We start from the raw sequence: 16,134 nt of genomic DNA, 5'->3' as shown, positions 1-16,134 counted from the left end.
CATATTCACTGAGAAATGGATACAAATATTCATTTTCTACATGGGGTGTACTCATTTATGCTGAGCACTATATATATATATATATATATATATATATATATATATATATATATATATATATATATATATATATATATATATATATATATATATATATATATATATATATATATAAACAAAACTTGTTCAGCTCTGAATAAATGTGAACTCTATTACCTGCGGGTTCATGACTGCGCAGGTGATGCTTGAGTTTTGCCAGATTTCCCGACAGTGACGCAGAGACGGGAGAGGGTGAGAGAACCTCATAAAGCCCCCAAACACACACACACACACACACACACTCTCTCTCTCTCTCTCTCTCTCTCTCTCTCTCCTGGATAAAACCCCCCTTTAAAAGAGCACTCGTCCCACATCAGCTGGACGGCGGAGCTGCAGTACTGTACAGTCAGGGGAAGCAGCCGAAATACAGTCAAAGCCAGAAGCTGCTCTCCATAACGCGGGTGAAAATGACCCGTGAGTCAGTAAAGAGACTCCTGCTGCTGCTGTGCATCGGCGGATCTGTCCACTGCATGCCACAATCCGCAGGGAAAAGTAAAAGACAAGCCCAGCAGCAGCAAATCCACCTGGACACAGTTTACGAAGAGGCCAGGAGTTTAGCCATCCACGAAAGTAAGTTCATCGACTTTTTTATATGCAGAAAAAATACAAACATTTCATAGCACATCTGAAATTGAATGTCTTTATGTGAGCACAAGAGGACAGTTCGCGGTTTAAGTGAGATATAGTGTCATATAATTATTGTTTTAGTATTTAATGTCGTTTTTTTACGTCCCTTCAGGTGGCTGTAATGACAACGGTCGTGTTTACAGGATGAACGATGAGTGGGAGCGGCCCTACATGGACAGCACTCTCAAGTGCACTTGTGAGGGAGCTTCAGGGGTCAAGTGTAGATCCAAACCTGCAGGTGAGCGCTTATGCGTTTATAATTCGTGCTCGTTTATTATTATTTTGAGATTGTATTCATTATGACAACGTTTAATAAATGCTTTCCTGTTATGCGTATTAAGTACCTATATAGTCATTAAAAAGTTATCTGGTCAAATTCTGTCAGCAATATAAAGCCTTTGGTTATAACATATATAATTTTTTGTACATGACAAAATGTCTTATGTCAATATCCATGTAAACCATTTGGCTTTAAACAAGTTACATTTGGTGTAATTGAAGGATGTACATAGCTTTACCTGGTTAATAATCTTTTATGCTGTGCTAAATTCTTTCATAAATGTAATTTATTTTTATTTTTTTGCAGTTTATTAATGAACTTGCTATTATAGTACTTTGTTAAATTATAAAGCTACATTATACGTCAAATTTTGTACTCTAGTATAGCATATTCACAATCCTTTGAATGTTCATATTGTATAAAATAAACGTTCATTTATTTCATTTTTTAAATTCTCCTTTGTTTCATTTGTATATTTTTCAGAACAAAAAATAAAAAAAACATATTTAAGCTTTGCATATTATTTTCGCATTTCAACATTCTTATCTTATAAAAAAATTATAATTAATACTCGTTAACTAAAACCATTTATATTGTATCTGAACAGCTTTTTTATAAAATTATTGCATGTAGAAAAAATAAACCACACCAGAATTTTAAGCTGCAATTTTGGCTCAAATATTTTATCATTTATGTAATGTATAAGAACAATGTAAGAATTATGAGAATTCATAGTTAAATGATGACTTTTTGATTGCTAAAAAAACAAGCCAAATGAAGGCAATGCAACTACAATAGTCAACATTTGAAGTATATCAAAAAAGGCAAGGATGGGTGAAAAATGAATGTTCTTTAATAGTTTTAGGACAACTTTGATGAAAGATTTTGATATAAAAAAGTACTACTATATATAAAGAAAAAAAATCCAACCATAATAAATGAATAAATTGAAAATGGCCAGTACACAAATTGTATAACTTTGATTATATATATTTTTTATAATTATAATAATAATAATGTGTTTCGATGGTCTTAAAGCATTTAAAAAGTTTTATTCCCTGACAATTTTTTAAAATGAAAATTTTATGCAACTTATCTGTGTCAAAAAGATCCAAATGCATTCTAAAGTTAAAACAGTTAATTTATAGTTTAAATGTTCATTCATAAAATTAACTTTTTTATCTATTTTTTGCCAAATGAAGGCAATACAACTACAGTAGTCAAACAAAATAAACAAATAGCTTAAAAATTACCAGTACACAAAATGTATAACTGGTTATATCTCTTAAAAAATATAATAAGAACATTAATAATAAAAATAATAATAATAATAAATGTAAAATTTACAAATAAAAAGTTATTTTGAGGGTCTTAAAGTATTTAAAAAGTTGTATCACCTCAAAGATTTTGTTTATTATATTTTTATGTTTCATCTGGGTCAAAAAGATCCAAATGCATTATAAAATTTAGGCAATTCATTTATAAATATAATGTTCTTTTTTTTACAGCTGAGGAGTCATGCTATGATAAATTCAACGCACGTTCCTACCGAGTCGGAGAGACCTACGAGCGACCAAAGGATAACATGATATGGGACTGTACATGTATTGGGTCAGGCAAGGGCAAAATTAGCTGCACCATTGCAAGTAAGTAAAAGACCAAAAAATTAATAGCACATGAAGGTTTTTCCCATTACTAAACTGATCCATTTTTGCCATTTTACAGATCGCTGCCATGAAGGGGGGAATTCATACAGAATTGGGGACACCTGGACACGACCACACGACACTGGAGACTACATGCTTGAATGTGTTTGCCTTGGCAATGGAAAGGGAGAGTGGACTTGTAAACCTGTTGGTGAGTCAATGTTTATCTGTACATTTGCCTTTAGCCTAATGTGAATGTTGAATTCTCTTAAAAATAATTTGTGTCTAGTTAAATGGTGAGATTTATTTTTTTTCATTTAATTTTTTTTGTTTGTTTTAATAACTAGTTTCTTTTGTCTTTGCCTTGATGACAGTGTATAATATTGTTCTACCTATTTTGCAAGATGATAATTCGATACTAAAATTGGCCTGAAGTGTAATTAAAAGGCTTAACTGGGTTATTGTGTTAAGATATGTTAGGATAATTAGACAAGTTAGTGGATAACATTGCTTTGTTCTGTAGCCAATAAATTAAATAATAGTTTTGACATTAAAATTGTCTTAAAAACTTATTTTATTCCTGCCAAAGTAAAAAAAAAAAAAATCTGTAGAGCAGTTTCCCAACCCTGTTTCTGGAGGCACACCAACAGTACATATTTTGGATGTCTCTCTTATTTGACCCATTAACTTCAGGATTTATAGTTTTTTTATGTTCTGATGAGTTGATTCAGGTGTGTTTGACTGGGATGAGGTTGAAAATGTTAGAGGTGGGCAAAGCGAGGCTTCATGAAACACTGAAACAGTCGAAGCAAATGTGTCGAAGCTTCGAAACATTTTGAAACCCCACTCTACAGTAAAACCTAGTGGTCATTATTTATGTATTGCTCTGGTAAAGCTTCAGCAAAGAAACAGTCACGAAAATTGAGTTATTAAACCCCACTTTGTAGAGCTGAAGTTTCAAGTGAATTAGTGGAGGGGAGAGAGCTCCAGACTAGCATACAGAGATGATGGGTTCGAATCCAGGGAGATGCAGATGTTTTTAAATGCTCTGTTCTTGTAACATGTTAAGTTTTAACATTGGTCTGACATCTGAATGAACACTTTGTGAATAAATATGTTTTAAAACAATAACATTATAAAAATACATTAAGTTATAATTTCAGAATATTTGTAGAAGTCTGTATTTGAACCTGGGCTATTTGCAGCACAGTAACTTTCAGCACATGAAAATATAATATTATATAATGTTATAATGTTCATAGTACATCCATCCCATCTGTAAATATCACCATAGTTTTCTATAACTGCCCTTTATAACTTATTCCTGTATCCTGCACTTGCTGGTATTGCACTGCTGGTTAGACCTAAACTGCATTTCGTTGCATTGTACTTGTACATGTGTAATGACAATAAAGTTGAATCTAATCTAATCTAATGAGTAGTCCACTGGGCTACATGAGATAGAGGGTATTTTTCTGACCCAGCCACTCAAACACAGCTTCGCCAGGTCTCGAAACACTTCTGAAATGTCCGAGGCTTTGAATCACTTTAGTCACGTAACCTGTGTGTTTCGAATCACCTTAGTCACGTGACTTGGGTGTTTCGGATCATGCTTCAGTGCAGTGTTTCGAAACACTTGCACTTCGGGATCTCGATACTGTGTCGAAATGTCAGTATCATGTCAGCCATCCCTACAAAATGAGTACTGGTGGTGTGCCTTCAGGAACAGGGTTGGGAAACACTGCTGTAGAGAATTGAAAAAATACTGCTCAAGGGGGTTAACGATATTGACCTTAAAATGGTTTTAATAAAATTAAAAGGTGCTTTTATTCTAGCCAAAATAAAACAAATAAGACTTTCTCCAGAAGGAGAGATATTATACGAAACTCTGTGGAAATTTCCTTGATCTGTTAAACATGACTTGGGAAAAATATTTTTAAAAGAATAGGGTATATGCCGAGCTAGTGCTGTTCCCTTGCTGATACACTTCCGGTGACCTGTTATTGTGAACTTTTTTCCATTTTATACGGTTCCATATAACGCTTCAATGTTGTAATGTCATTAAAATACATTCAGTTAAATAAACTTTAGCATTTATTTAGTTGCTCAAGCGTAAAGCGAGACAAAAAGCTGTTTACTCGCACGCGCCCGTCAGAATCGGCAGGCTAACGCAGAAGTTCCATTGAATATACTGGGGTAAAATAAATGCTCATATAAATATATGGCAGGGGAAATGTAATTTAATGCAGTGCTTCTTGTACAATCTGAGACCCACTTTAAATCAGATGTCACTCAGCTAGTGGAGATCGCTGATTTTTAAAGAAAACAGACCTAAAACGCACCTGATTTTGCATTGGCATTCAATTCGCCGGAAGCGCTTAACCCAGGTTACTGGCAAATTAAAAGTCCTATTAGCATGCTCCGGCATATACCCCATTCAAATATTACTGGGAGGCTAATAAAGTATTAAGGTTCAACAGTATTTAATGTTTGACCTGGTAAATTAGTCCTATTTGTTGCTTGGTTGGTTGGTTGGTTTATTTGTTGAGATTGGTTTTGCCTACTAACCATGAAGCTGCACGCATGTGACTCGGTTTTTGGAAATTTGGCACACCACACCCAAGTGGAAAGAACAAGATGCTAAAGTGGCTGTATCTTCACAGCGGAGCGTTGCTATGATGACTCACTGGGATCTTCATATGTGGTTGGTCAGACATGGCAGAAACCATATCAAGGTTGGATGATCGTGGACTGCACATGTTTGGGAGAGGGAAACGGACGCATCACCTGCACCTCCAGAAGTAAGTGCATGTCTTTATACAACATTATTTGTGACTTCTTTGTTGCTAAGGAAGATTTTTTCCCCAAGCACTGCATTTTCCCATTCCTCTTTCATGACTTTGTAGCTATTTGCACAGCACACCCTTATTAAAACAAAGCTGCAAGCTTCCTATGGCTGGATGGGAGTATGCACATGGAAAATTACAGCATGCACTTTCCAGGGCTATTGAAGTTAACGTCTTGAGTGAGAGGAAGTCAAGTGTGTGAATAAACACCATCAGGATCTCGGCTTCCTTTAACTGTTCTGCCTTCAAAGTGTTAGCAAACACCTCATTATGGTCATAAATAAAGACACCCTACTGAAGTGTGATGTTTGGAAGCGTTTCCCAAACAAGTGTGACCAGTGAAATTGGGGTGGGGTGAATGAATGTGAAGTGCTTTAATAAAAAGTCTTGACTACATGCTTGACGCGTTTCATTTGTCTTCTCCAGACCGCTGCAATGACCAGGACACCAGAACCTCATACCGTATTGGTGAAACCTGGAGCAAAATTGACTCCAGCGGACACACTCTGCAGTGTCTTTGCACAGGGAACGGTCGTGGGGAGTGGAAGTGTGACAGACATGCTGCTTCCCATGTAATTCCTGCCATTGGTAAGTGTATTAAATCCGCTGTCAGATAGCAATGGATGGAAATAACTTAGATTGGCATTGCATTACTTCATTTAAATTCTTCTGTTTTTATTTGGTTATTTGGCTCAATTCAATACAAAAAAATTATATTTGGGAAGTTTATTAATAAACTAATTTCGAGAGCATCCCATTTATGATTGCTTGCGGCTTGCAATTTATGATTCTCCAATCAGACGATTTCTAAGCCACTATAAATACTCCAAGTTTCATATAACAGTCATCTTCGTTTTAAAGAATCCCCCCTTCCACCCCTACTCCTCATTTTTCTTAGATTAAAACTATTGCCTCGCAGCAAGAATGTCACTGGTTCTAGTCCTTACCAAGCCAGCCGACAATTCTGTGTGGAGTTTACACGTTCTCCCCATGCTCACGTGGGTTATTTGCCATATCTTCAGACAATGTATGTCTGTTGTCTTTGTGACTAGGTACTGGATCTGCAGTGACTCACAGAGTTACACCAGTGATGAACCAAGTCAACGTCCTGAATGAACTTATCGAAGAGGGCAACTGCAAGACCGATTCTGGGGTGTCCTATTACAATGGCATGAGCTGGATCAGAACTCAGGGCACCAAGGAGATGCTGTGCACTTGTGTTGGAGGAGGAATCAGCTGCGAGGAGCAAGGTGACATTATTACTTATTCCTTGGGAGTCAAACCCATGACCTTCATTTAATAATTGTTATGCTCTACCGTTTAAGCAGGTGGCAGGTCATGAAACCCCTCCATTTTCGATGATTAAAACACTGTGGTGCCATTAATCTCTTTAAATTTTCACAGACGGACAGTCCCAGGTATATGGTGGTAACTCTGGTGGGCAGCCATGTGTGTTCCCCTTTGTTTTTAGTGGAAACACCCACTACTCCTGCATCTCCGAGGGTCGATCTGATGGGCAGCTATGGTGCAGTACCACCTCTGATTATGACAGCGATGGCTTGTACTCATTCTGTACCCAGAAGAATCGTAAGTGCATCTCAGAGCCTCTTTTGACCAAGAAAATATCGTAACGGTATACCAAAATAAATCAGTTTCTTGGTCTTTTCGATAGGGTGTGAATTAGTGGATCAAGTGCTTACCATTTGTTTTTGTTTTTTTTGACTGATTTGATTTTCAGTGCTTGTGACAACCCGTGGAGGAAACTCGAACGGTGCTCTTTGCCAATTCCCCTTCAAGTATAATGGACGCAACTACACCGATTGCACAGCCGAGGGGCGTCGTGATGGCATGAAGTGGTGCGGTACCACTGCTGACTATGACAGAGAGCAGAAATACGGTTTCTGTCCCATGGCTGGTAAGCATGTTTAAAGGTATAGATCAGCTTTTCTGCTAGGCAGTTCCTCTAGAGCAGCAAGTTCGCCCAAATATGAAAATTACCTCACTATTTATTCAGTACTCATGTGGTTTTAAAATGTTCAAGATTACCCAGCAAGCATGCTGCTTTTTAAAAGATGTCTAATAGACGTCTAAACATAGTCATCTTGGCTAAAACAAGGCTAAATTTGAGCTGTCAAAAAAATCTAAAATACATCTAAATAGTTTCGTCAATTTTACGGAAAGAGAAGTTGTAAGATGACCAGTTATTTGCTGGAATGCTGCGCTGTGTGAATATAGAAGGAAGATTGACAGAAAGAGCGCGTTCTTGCTTAGAACATGTTGACGTGAGACGTCTACCCCACCCAATCAGAACATTCAGACACATTCACATCCGCGCTGTTTATGAAAATAAAAGCCCTCGGCTACTTTTCCAGACAAATTTACTGTAGCTGCTAGTCGTTGATCAGATAACGTTTCTATGTTCACTCCTAATGCCAACTGTGTAAAAAAATATCTATAAAATGCTTATGATAAACCGCTGTTTGTTTGAGAGGGGTCTGGATGCAGACCTGGTGCAGTGCAATCTGAGCTACATCCAATGCTTTTTAATGAGCTCATCTAACCCCATCCCTTACCCGTCACAGTGACGTCACTCACTGCATTGAGTGCATTGTGTCTGAGATTGCATCGCTGAGTGATGCAATCTCAGCTTGCATCATAAAGGCTGCATCCAGATTGCTTTGTTTACCTCAAAGCTCTGCTTGACGCGTGGGCACGTAAAGTGCAGGAGTGCTCCGGTGAGCGCCAGCACACACACACATTACATACATCTCGACATACAAAAGGGTTTCTCCATATGTTTTAATGGAAGTTGTTCACAATACTGATCCATCCACAGAATTTGTAATGTAGTCAAATGTGTAAACATTTAGTTGCGGTTCGCGCATCTGCCTTTGGATGACTCTGGAATAAGCTGCATAATTGCTAAAGCTTTAAGTAAAAGTGAAACTATCAAGCCGGATGCCTATTATGTTTACAAATACAATCGCAGCCGTTTAGAGCTCATTTCTGGTTAAAGATGTCAGAATTTACCCGTATTTTGGAATGGATGTGTGAATAATCTTTTCCCAAAAAATTCCGGAACGTCTTTGCCTGTGTGAACAACGCTTTTTTTTTTATTTACCAGTGAAGTCGTTCCGGAAATTTTCCGAATATTTACGGTGTCACTGTGTGAAAGTGGCTAAAGTCCACCATTCTCCAATTCTCCTACAGCTCTCCTGACAAAAATGCCTGCTGCACACAAACAGTTTGACTGCATCGGTGGCTCTGACAGCATCGCGGAGAAAGCCATGCAACAAACTCTGTGGATCACGAAAGCAAACACATACAAGCCTTCATGAATGGCTTAAAACTGCGTGTCGTGCCCTGTCTCGCAGCATGGCGGGTCTGTGGTCAGTCCTTATCAGTCTGTCATCGCATTAGTGCAGTCATGAATAATTAAAAAGCAGGGTCTTCTCATAGGATAAGAAAACTCAGTCCATGAATAATAATGAGAAACCGACGTGTCATCACTTCCCTAGCAGATTCGCACTACGTCACCGATTTTAATCCCGCCCCAATAATGATTTTAAACCCAGAAGATGAAATTAGCTGACTCGGCACACACACATCTGTTAATTTTTTTTAAAAAGTACTCGAGGGTGTCTTAAACCTTTAACAGTTAATGGAGAAAACAATTAATAATGGACATTATACTGTTATTATACTGTAAAAACTAAAAGATTACAGCCCTAACCTATATACAATCACTTAATCTCATTCAAAACACATTTATATGGTATTCATGTGCCTAATCTGCCAGTGGTGCTGTAATGGTGGGTTATTATCTTTTAAATTTACTGTTTCTTTTTAATGCATTCGGCTGAAGTCTGGTTTTATAGACATTAATAGCTGTTTTGGCCTTAATTGGTCATTTATGTGCTTGGTCCGTGACCTGCAAATGAGCTCTCAAGCTGTATTTAAGAGCCATTAAGGGAGCTGGAGTTTTTAAGCTCATGTAATGTGCTGCTGATTTGTGACTGGATCTATAGGGTCCGCCCTTGTCAGGGTTTTAGGCCTGGCTCTCGTCCAGGCCTGACATTTGTTTTGGCTTAGTTCCAAAGAGAACGAAACGAGCAGAACATGCATTGAAGATTGGCGTCCTTGTTTTAAATATTTATAATCATAAATGATATTCCTTCATCTTTATACAGCTCACGAGGAAGTCTGCACTGTTAATGATGTCATGTACCGAGTCGGTGACGAGTGGGACAAGCGCCATGATACTCTTGGTCACATGATGCGCTGTACGTGCCAGGGAAATGGACGTGGAGAGTGGAACTGCATTTCTCACACACAGCTCAAAGGTCATCCATGTTATAAAATACACTTTCTATAAAGAGTTTTTGGTGTTTGTGTTAAATATAATTTACAAAAAGAGTCTTAAAGTGAAAGCAATTTACTCACCATCCACTTGCTCCAAACCTGTTGGAGTTTCTTTCTTTTATTGAACACAAAATAAGATATTTTGAATAATGTATCCATTGGTTTTGATAGTATTTATTTCCTACTAAAGAATGCAAATTGCTACCAGTAACTACCATTTTTTCTAAATATCTTCTTTTGGTATGAATCTCATGAAGGTTTGGAACCACTTGGAGTAAACTGTAATGTATTTTTGGGGGGTGAACTATCCCTGTAACTTGTTTAATATGATATCAAACCATGATTGTTAGTAATATTTAATAGATCTCCTTTGATATTTAAACTATTGTTATACTGAATGAAATTTTACTGTCTCTTTTAAAAAATAATACAATAACAACATCTCTCTTAATGTTTCCCAGTATTGGGTTGCGGCTGGAGGGGCATCCGCTGCGTAAAATATGTGCTGGAATAGTTGGTGGTTCATTCCACTGTGGCGACCCCTGATAAATAAGGCACTAAGCCGAAGTAAAATGAATGAATGAATCTCCTAATGCTTCTATTCTTTTTTGACATCGTAAAGTTGCTCAAATAATTTTTGCCCATTTCAGACCAGTGTGTTGTGAATGGACAGACGTATGATGTGAACGAGACGTTTGATAAGCGCCATGACCAGGGCTACATGATGAACTGCACGTGCTTTGGCCAAGGCCGTGGTCGCTGGAAATGTGATGCCATTGGTAAGCAATTGCTCTCTAGTACCGAGTTCACACTGCAGGATTGTCAAAGTAGTCGTGTCACAGACGTTTTCAGACTGCTTGACTAATTGGGGCAGCTTTTTGTCTGTGCTGTGTTTACACTGCAAGATGGATCGGCAACGGGGTTTCACACTGCATGACTTTACAATAGGAAGAATAGCCGACAACTTTGTCTCTGTCCGCAAACTACGTCTCACAACCAAACACATGTGAGAAGGGACATGAAAACAACATGAGATCATGTATTATATCTTTTGCTATTAACTACACGATAAGAAAGAAGCCTTTAGTGGGGTAGAAAATGTACTGATTTTGCTCACCTGGGGAAGGGAATTCGCAATTTCTCTCGACCTGGTTGTGGTATTGCTCAGATGACATGTCAAAACAGACATGGGTGCTCCTAATTTTCACAATTTTTTTCTTCATTTCTTGGGTCCATATAGACAGAAAATAAGCGCTTTTAACTTCACCCTCAACCTCCCGCTGGCCTGCAAATACCCATACTAGTGGATGCTGCTCTCTCATTGGCTGTAGGTGATCCCCAATGTTATTTTCAATCAGAACACATTTCACATAGCATGATTTAGCATGCCAAATATCTGACGGGTGTCAGCGACTCATTGGTGATTCTCTCAGATGACATCTTTGAATACCAGGGTTGGCCGATAGACATCACGATCCTCAGCCCCGCCCCCAGCAGCAGCAACCTGCTCGAGCAAAATACACACTTAGACCCCGTTTACACTAAGACATCTTAGTGCAGCATACGCGCACGTCAGAGCTCCAGCAGTCAGCGGGTGCTTTGAGCAAAAAACCCCAGAGAGTAGTGCACGTCGGACAGTTTATCAAGGATGTACTGCTGGACCGCATCTCACTATAGTTTTAAAACATGATATTTCATTCATCTTGTCTCTATTTATCGACTCTTCGGTCTTTTGAATCTATCAGGTAACGTATCACAGCATCAGTACACTGCTTCAGTCTTTCGCTTTCACGCTTGTACTTAGTAATTCTAGTGAAAACCTCAGGTACTGTTGGTTGGTTGCTGTTGGTTGTGAACCTTTTTTTTACAAAGAACTTGTGGGTCAGGTAGTTTAAATGGTGGGCTACAAATACTTTATTTGTTATGAATTAATTAATTATTCAAAAATAATTAATTCACCCCTGCCTATGACAATGATGCCATTGTCCATCGCGATGTTTCACATTAGACATCGTATGATGCCAAATTGGTCAACATTGCCCCACCCTAGTTCACACTGTGTGATTGTTACATGAACGAGCACCGATTTTCCTGCGATTTCAGGCTTTTGTCTGCGATTTCTCAAAATCGGTGCTAAAATCATGCAGTCTGGACTCGGCCTAATGTTGTTGCCATGTTCAGTCTTTTGTTCGGTTTTCTTTTTCTAACCTTTCTCTCAAAAGGTTAGAACTTCCCTTTATAAATTCCACGCATGTAACTGTATGAATGGTCCATATTTCCTTCAATTCAAATGAAAGCGGCTTGATTTAGACAATAGCTTTTTGTAAACACGTCAGAGTTCTAATGAAAGAAAGATTATTTTTATTTCGTCTACTCACGCCATTTATGCTTTCTCTTTAGACCAGTGCCAGGAGCCTGAGACCAAGGTGTTCTACCAGATTGGCCAAACATGGAATAAAGTCATCCAAGGCACCCCATACAGATGTTCCTGCTATGGTAATGGCATTGGAGAAATGGCCTGTGAGCCTCTGCAGTCTACTGGTAAGAAATCTCACAAAAAATTAAAAAATTATATTAAAAAGTAAAACAAGGGCCATCTGTTGATGCCAACACTTCTACTCCTCCAGTTAGCCTTCTCTAACTTCACCTGATTAGGCATGCTTGTTTTCCTTTTAAAAAGTCTCAAATGGTCCCTCTAAAAGAGCAGTCTCAATGTTTACCAATTGACAAACGCTTTGAATTCTAGCAAATGTAGATTAGCCTCCATCTACCCTCTCTACAGGGGGAACATCAACCATTTGAGGTTATGCAAATAGGACGTGTGTTAATGCCATTTTTGTTTTTAGTAGAACATGTATAGCATAATGACTAGGCTGCTGTTTTTGTCACAATACTTGGCCCACACAGAAATCTGATACATGGCAATTACATCTGACAATAAAAATACATACATATGTGTTGAAATATATTAGCTAAAATGTCATTTACAATATATGGCCATACATTAACAAAAACACAGAATTGTATCTTATATATTTGAACATATGTACAAATTTGTAATTCCAATGGTTGAAAAAAAATATATACGTAAGTATTAATAATTTAAAATACATGTTATGTTGCATATAAGTGGGTAGATGTCAGCTGTGGCTGGTTAGACAGACACTCCCACTAGCCACTTTGGCTGGTTGAATTTTTTTTTTAATTGTAATTTTCTTAAAAAATTAAGAAAAGCTCAATTTTTTTTCAATAGTCTACAGAACAAACCATCGTTATACAATAACTTGCCTAATTACCCTAACCAGCCTAGTTACCCTAGTTAAGCCTTTTAATGTCACTTTAAGCTGTAAAGAAGTGTCTTGAGAAATATTTAGTAATATATACAGTTGAAGTCAGAATTATTAGCCCCCCTGAATTATTAGACCGCTTGTTTATTTTTCCCCAATTTCTGTTTAACGGAGAGAAGATTTTTTCAGCACATTTCTAAACATAATAGTTTTAATAACTCATTTTTAATAACTGATTTATTTTATCTTTGCCATGATGACAGTAAAAAATATTTTACTAGATCCTTTTCAAGACACTTCTATACAGCTTAAAGTGACATTTAAAAGCTTAACTGGGTTTATTAGGTTACCTATGCAGGTTAGGGTAATTAGGCAAGGTATTGTATAATGATTGTTTGTTCTGCAGATTATCGAGAAAAAACATAGATTAAAGAGGCTAATAATTTTGTCCCTAAAATGGTGTTTAAAAAATTAAAACTGCTTTTTTTCTAGCCGAAATAAATCAAATATGACTTTTTTCCAGAAGAAACAATATTATCAGACATACTGTGAACATTTCTTTGCTCTTTTAAACATCCTTTGGAAAATATTTAAAAAAAACGAAAAAATATCTAAGGGGGCTAATATTTCTGACTTCAACTGTATATAAAAATACTGCCTTTGAACAATTGTAGAGCCTTTGGAAAGTTTTACTGTAGACTATGCAAACTTGCAAAATACCAAATGTGTTTGTCAAACAGCGTTTACAGCTTTTAATGCCATTCAGTTGCAAATCTTTGCAACCAAATGGCATGTAGGAGTAGCTATTAGTACTGTAATACAGGTTGCCATTTGTTAGCTGTTGGCCTTTTTTGTGGAAAGTGTGAGCGGTATTTTTATGACCTTCACAGAGCTGCTAGAGGAACAGCCACACTACTGTGCTCAGACCATATGCAGATGATTGTCTTTAGCACTGTAAATTGGAAGGTCATGCTTTTGAAGGGTCACTGTGAATTTGTATTTGGGTTATCATCTTCTTGCTTTGTATAATTTTTGTTTGACAGCGTTTGGTTGGTGCATTTTCTGCCAGAGGTGAGTGGGACGCAGGGATTGTTCAAAATGACCTCAGCGTTTTGAATTGCATGCAGATGTTAACCAAAACCTCTGAAGGCCTGGGGATAATAAAGGGGAAAGTGGGTGCAGAATGTTATGGTGGAGTGTGATTTCTAACACCGCACCCATGCAATCATCCTGCATACAGTTTAACACCGCTAGCTTGAGAAACGGGGTAATTTTACTACATTATCAGACATCTGGCCAGACATCAGATTTGAATGTCTTATCCAAAATAATGTGAAACAGACCTTCATTCTTTTCCTTTGCTTCACAGTGACTAAGTCACCTTTTTGGTGTCAAATGTCACATTTAATAAAGTTGTAGAGTAAATATAAAGTTAGCCAATCAGTCAGTTAACAATCTGTATTCATTCTGATCCTCCTTCTCAAAGCTCCTGTTCGGGTGATCATCACTGAAGCTGGAAATCAGCCCAATTCCCATCCAATTCAATGGAACGCTCCTCCGTCTGCCCACATTACGCAATACATCCTGAAGTGGAGAGTCGTAAGTCTTTTTGTTTTGTGTTTTCAGGAGATATTTTATGTCAGTAAGAGTACAGAAGCATCGATTTTTATCCAGATTCCTGGAACGAGAGACATTTTGTCCATTCAGAGCATGTTTGTGTTCCTCCCTCGAAAAGAGATGATCGCTTCTGCTAAAAGCACAGGATGAGATTTCATCACACACAAACAAGCCACAGTCCTTGAACTTAAAAACACACATTTGCTCTTTACTCTGACACCATGAAACAGACTTCAGTGGAAAGTTGCTAAATTGTGCAATTATTATTATTAATATTGATTTATTTTTATATAGGCGTAGTGTGTAAGAATTTTAAACTGCAGTTATTGAAAGTTTTTGGTATTTTTTTAGGGTTATTTACATACTATTTTGCATTAAAACATAGCAATAATCGTATTTTCACATTTTCATAGTATTTACATTTTTTTAAATATTGGTATTTTTTGAAAAATAGTTATCCAAACTTGTTACCCTGATTTTATTAGATGTTAGCTCATTTGCATATCTAACTTTGGTAACACTTTACTTTAATGGTCCATTTGAGTATTAGTAGACTGTCTGCTTATTATCTGTTGAGACACACTTTAACTGACTATAAGAAACTTTGCAAGTAGAAATAATATTATATTATATAATATTATATACTATATTACTATACTATATAATAATAATAATATATATAATAATAAATTTGCAAAGTTTTAAGTTACATTTTAAGTTAATTTACATGCAGTGTCTCGTCTCTCAGACTCAGACTCAACTTTATTATTCTGTTTAGGGAAACTAAAATTCCAGCAAGGTGCCGTAACACAGGCGAAGTTCCATGTACACATGAACATAATATTACCACACAACATGCATCATTTTTAGGTGCGTCTCCCTCCCTGCTGGACTCATTTAATGACTTGATGGCCACCAAAAGAAAGTCTAATTGTACTTGTCCTGCAAATAGGAACTCTAAAGCGATGTCCAGATGGCAGCAGCTGAAACACCGAGTACAACGGGTCATCCGGGGTGCATAGGACACCCTGGGCTCTCTTTAAAAAATGTTTTAAATCTCTTTGAATTACCATTGGACCAGTTTGGTTAAAACTAATAATAATCTTGCCTGCCACCTTCACAAGGCTAACCAACCTGTTCTTATTTGACAAACTCTTTACTGTGCCAAGCTACAATGCAAAAAAATCAAACAGGTTCAATAAATAGTTTATTAAACAGTGTCATCATAGAGGTAAAAATCCAAAGCAATCTAAGTTTCCTCAGTCTTTGTTGAACTGTTTTAAAGACAGTCGGTCTCTAAAATAACCATGTGAATGCTAAAGAATCAGAACTAACTGTATCAGTTTCTTTATTTAGTCTAGATCAGGAGT

The 16,134-nt window shown here is 37.2% G+C and overlaps 1 protein-coding gene across 3 annotated transcripts in view; it reads left to right on the top strand.

Moving 5' to 3' along the window:
• The first annotated feature begins 418 nt into the window (after positions 1–418).
• Positions 419–16,134, top strand: part of fn1b (fibronectin 1b) — a 38,938-nt gene continuing 23,222 nt past the window's right edge. For 2 of the 3 annotated variants that reach the window (XM_005160284.5, XM_073916896.1), the window contains exons 1-13: positions 419–669; positions 839–964; positions 2,515–2,652; positions 2,732–2,863; positions 5,316–5,453; positions 5,925–6,086; positions 6,551–6,748; positions 6,903–7,085; positions 7,237–7,413; positions 9,689–9,841; positions 10,511–10,639; positions 12,261–12,401; positions 14,634–14,746. In XM_005160284.5, the coding sequence (XP_005160341.1) occupies positions 507–669; positions 839–964; positions 2,515–2,652; positions 2,732–2,863; positions 5,316–5,453; positions 5,925–6,086; positions 6,551–6,748; positions 6,903–7,085; positions 7,237–7,413; positions 9,689–9,841; positions 10,511–10,639; positions 12,261–12,401; positions 14,634–14,746 (1,953 nt within the window). In that variant the 5' untranslated portion in view covers positions 419–506. 3 annotated transcript variants of the gene reach the window in all.

This window comes from Danio rerio, chromosome 1, assembly GCF_049306965.1.
Source record: "Danio rerio strain Tuebingen ecotype United States chromosome 1, GRCz12tu, whole genome shotgun sequence".
Lineage (NCBI taxonomy): Eukaryota > Metazoa > Chordata > Actinopteri > Cypriniformes > Danionidae > Danio > Danio rerio.
Note: the sequence above shows the minus strand (reverse complement) of the source record. Positions and strands in the feature narration are given on the sequence as shown.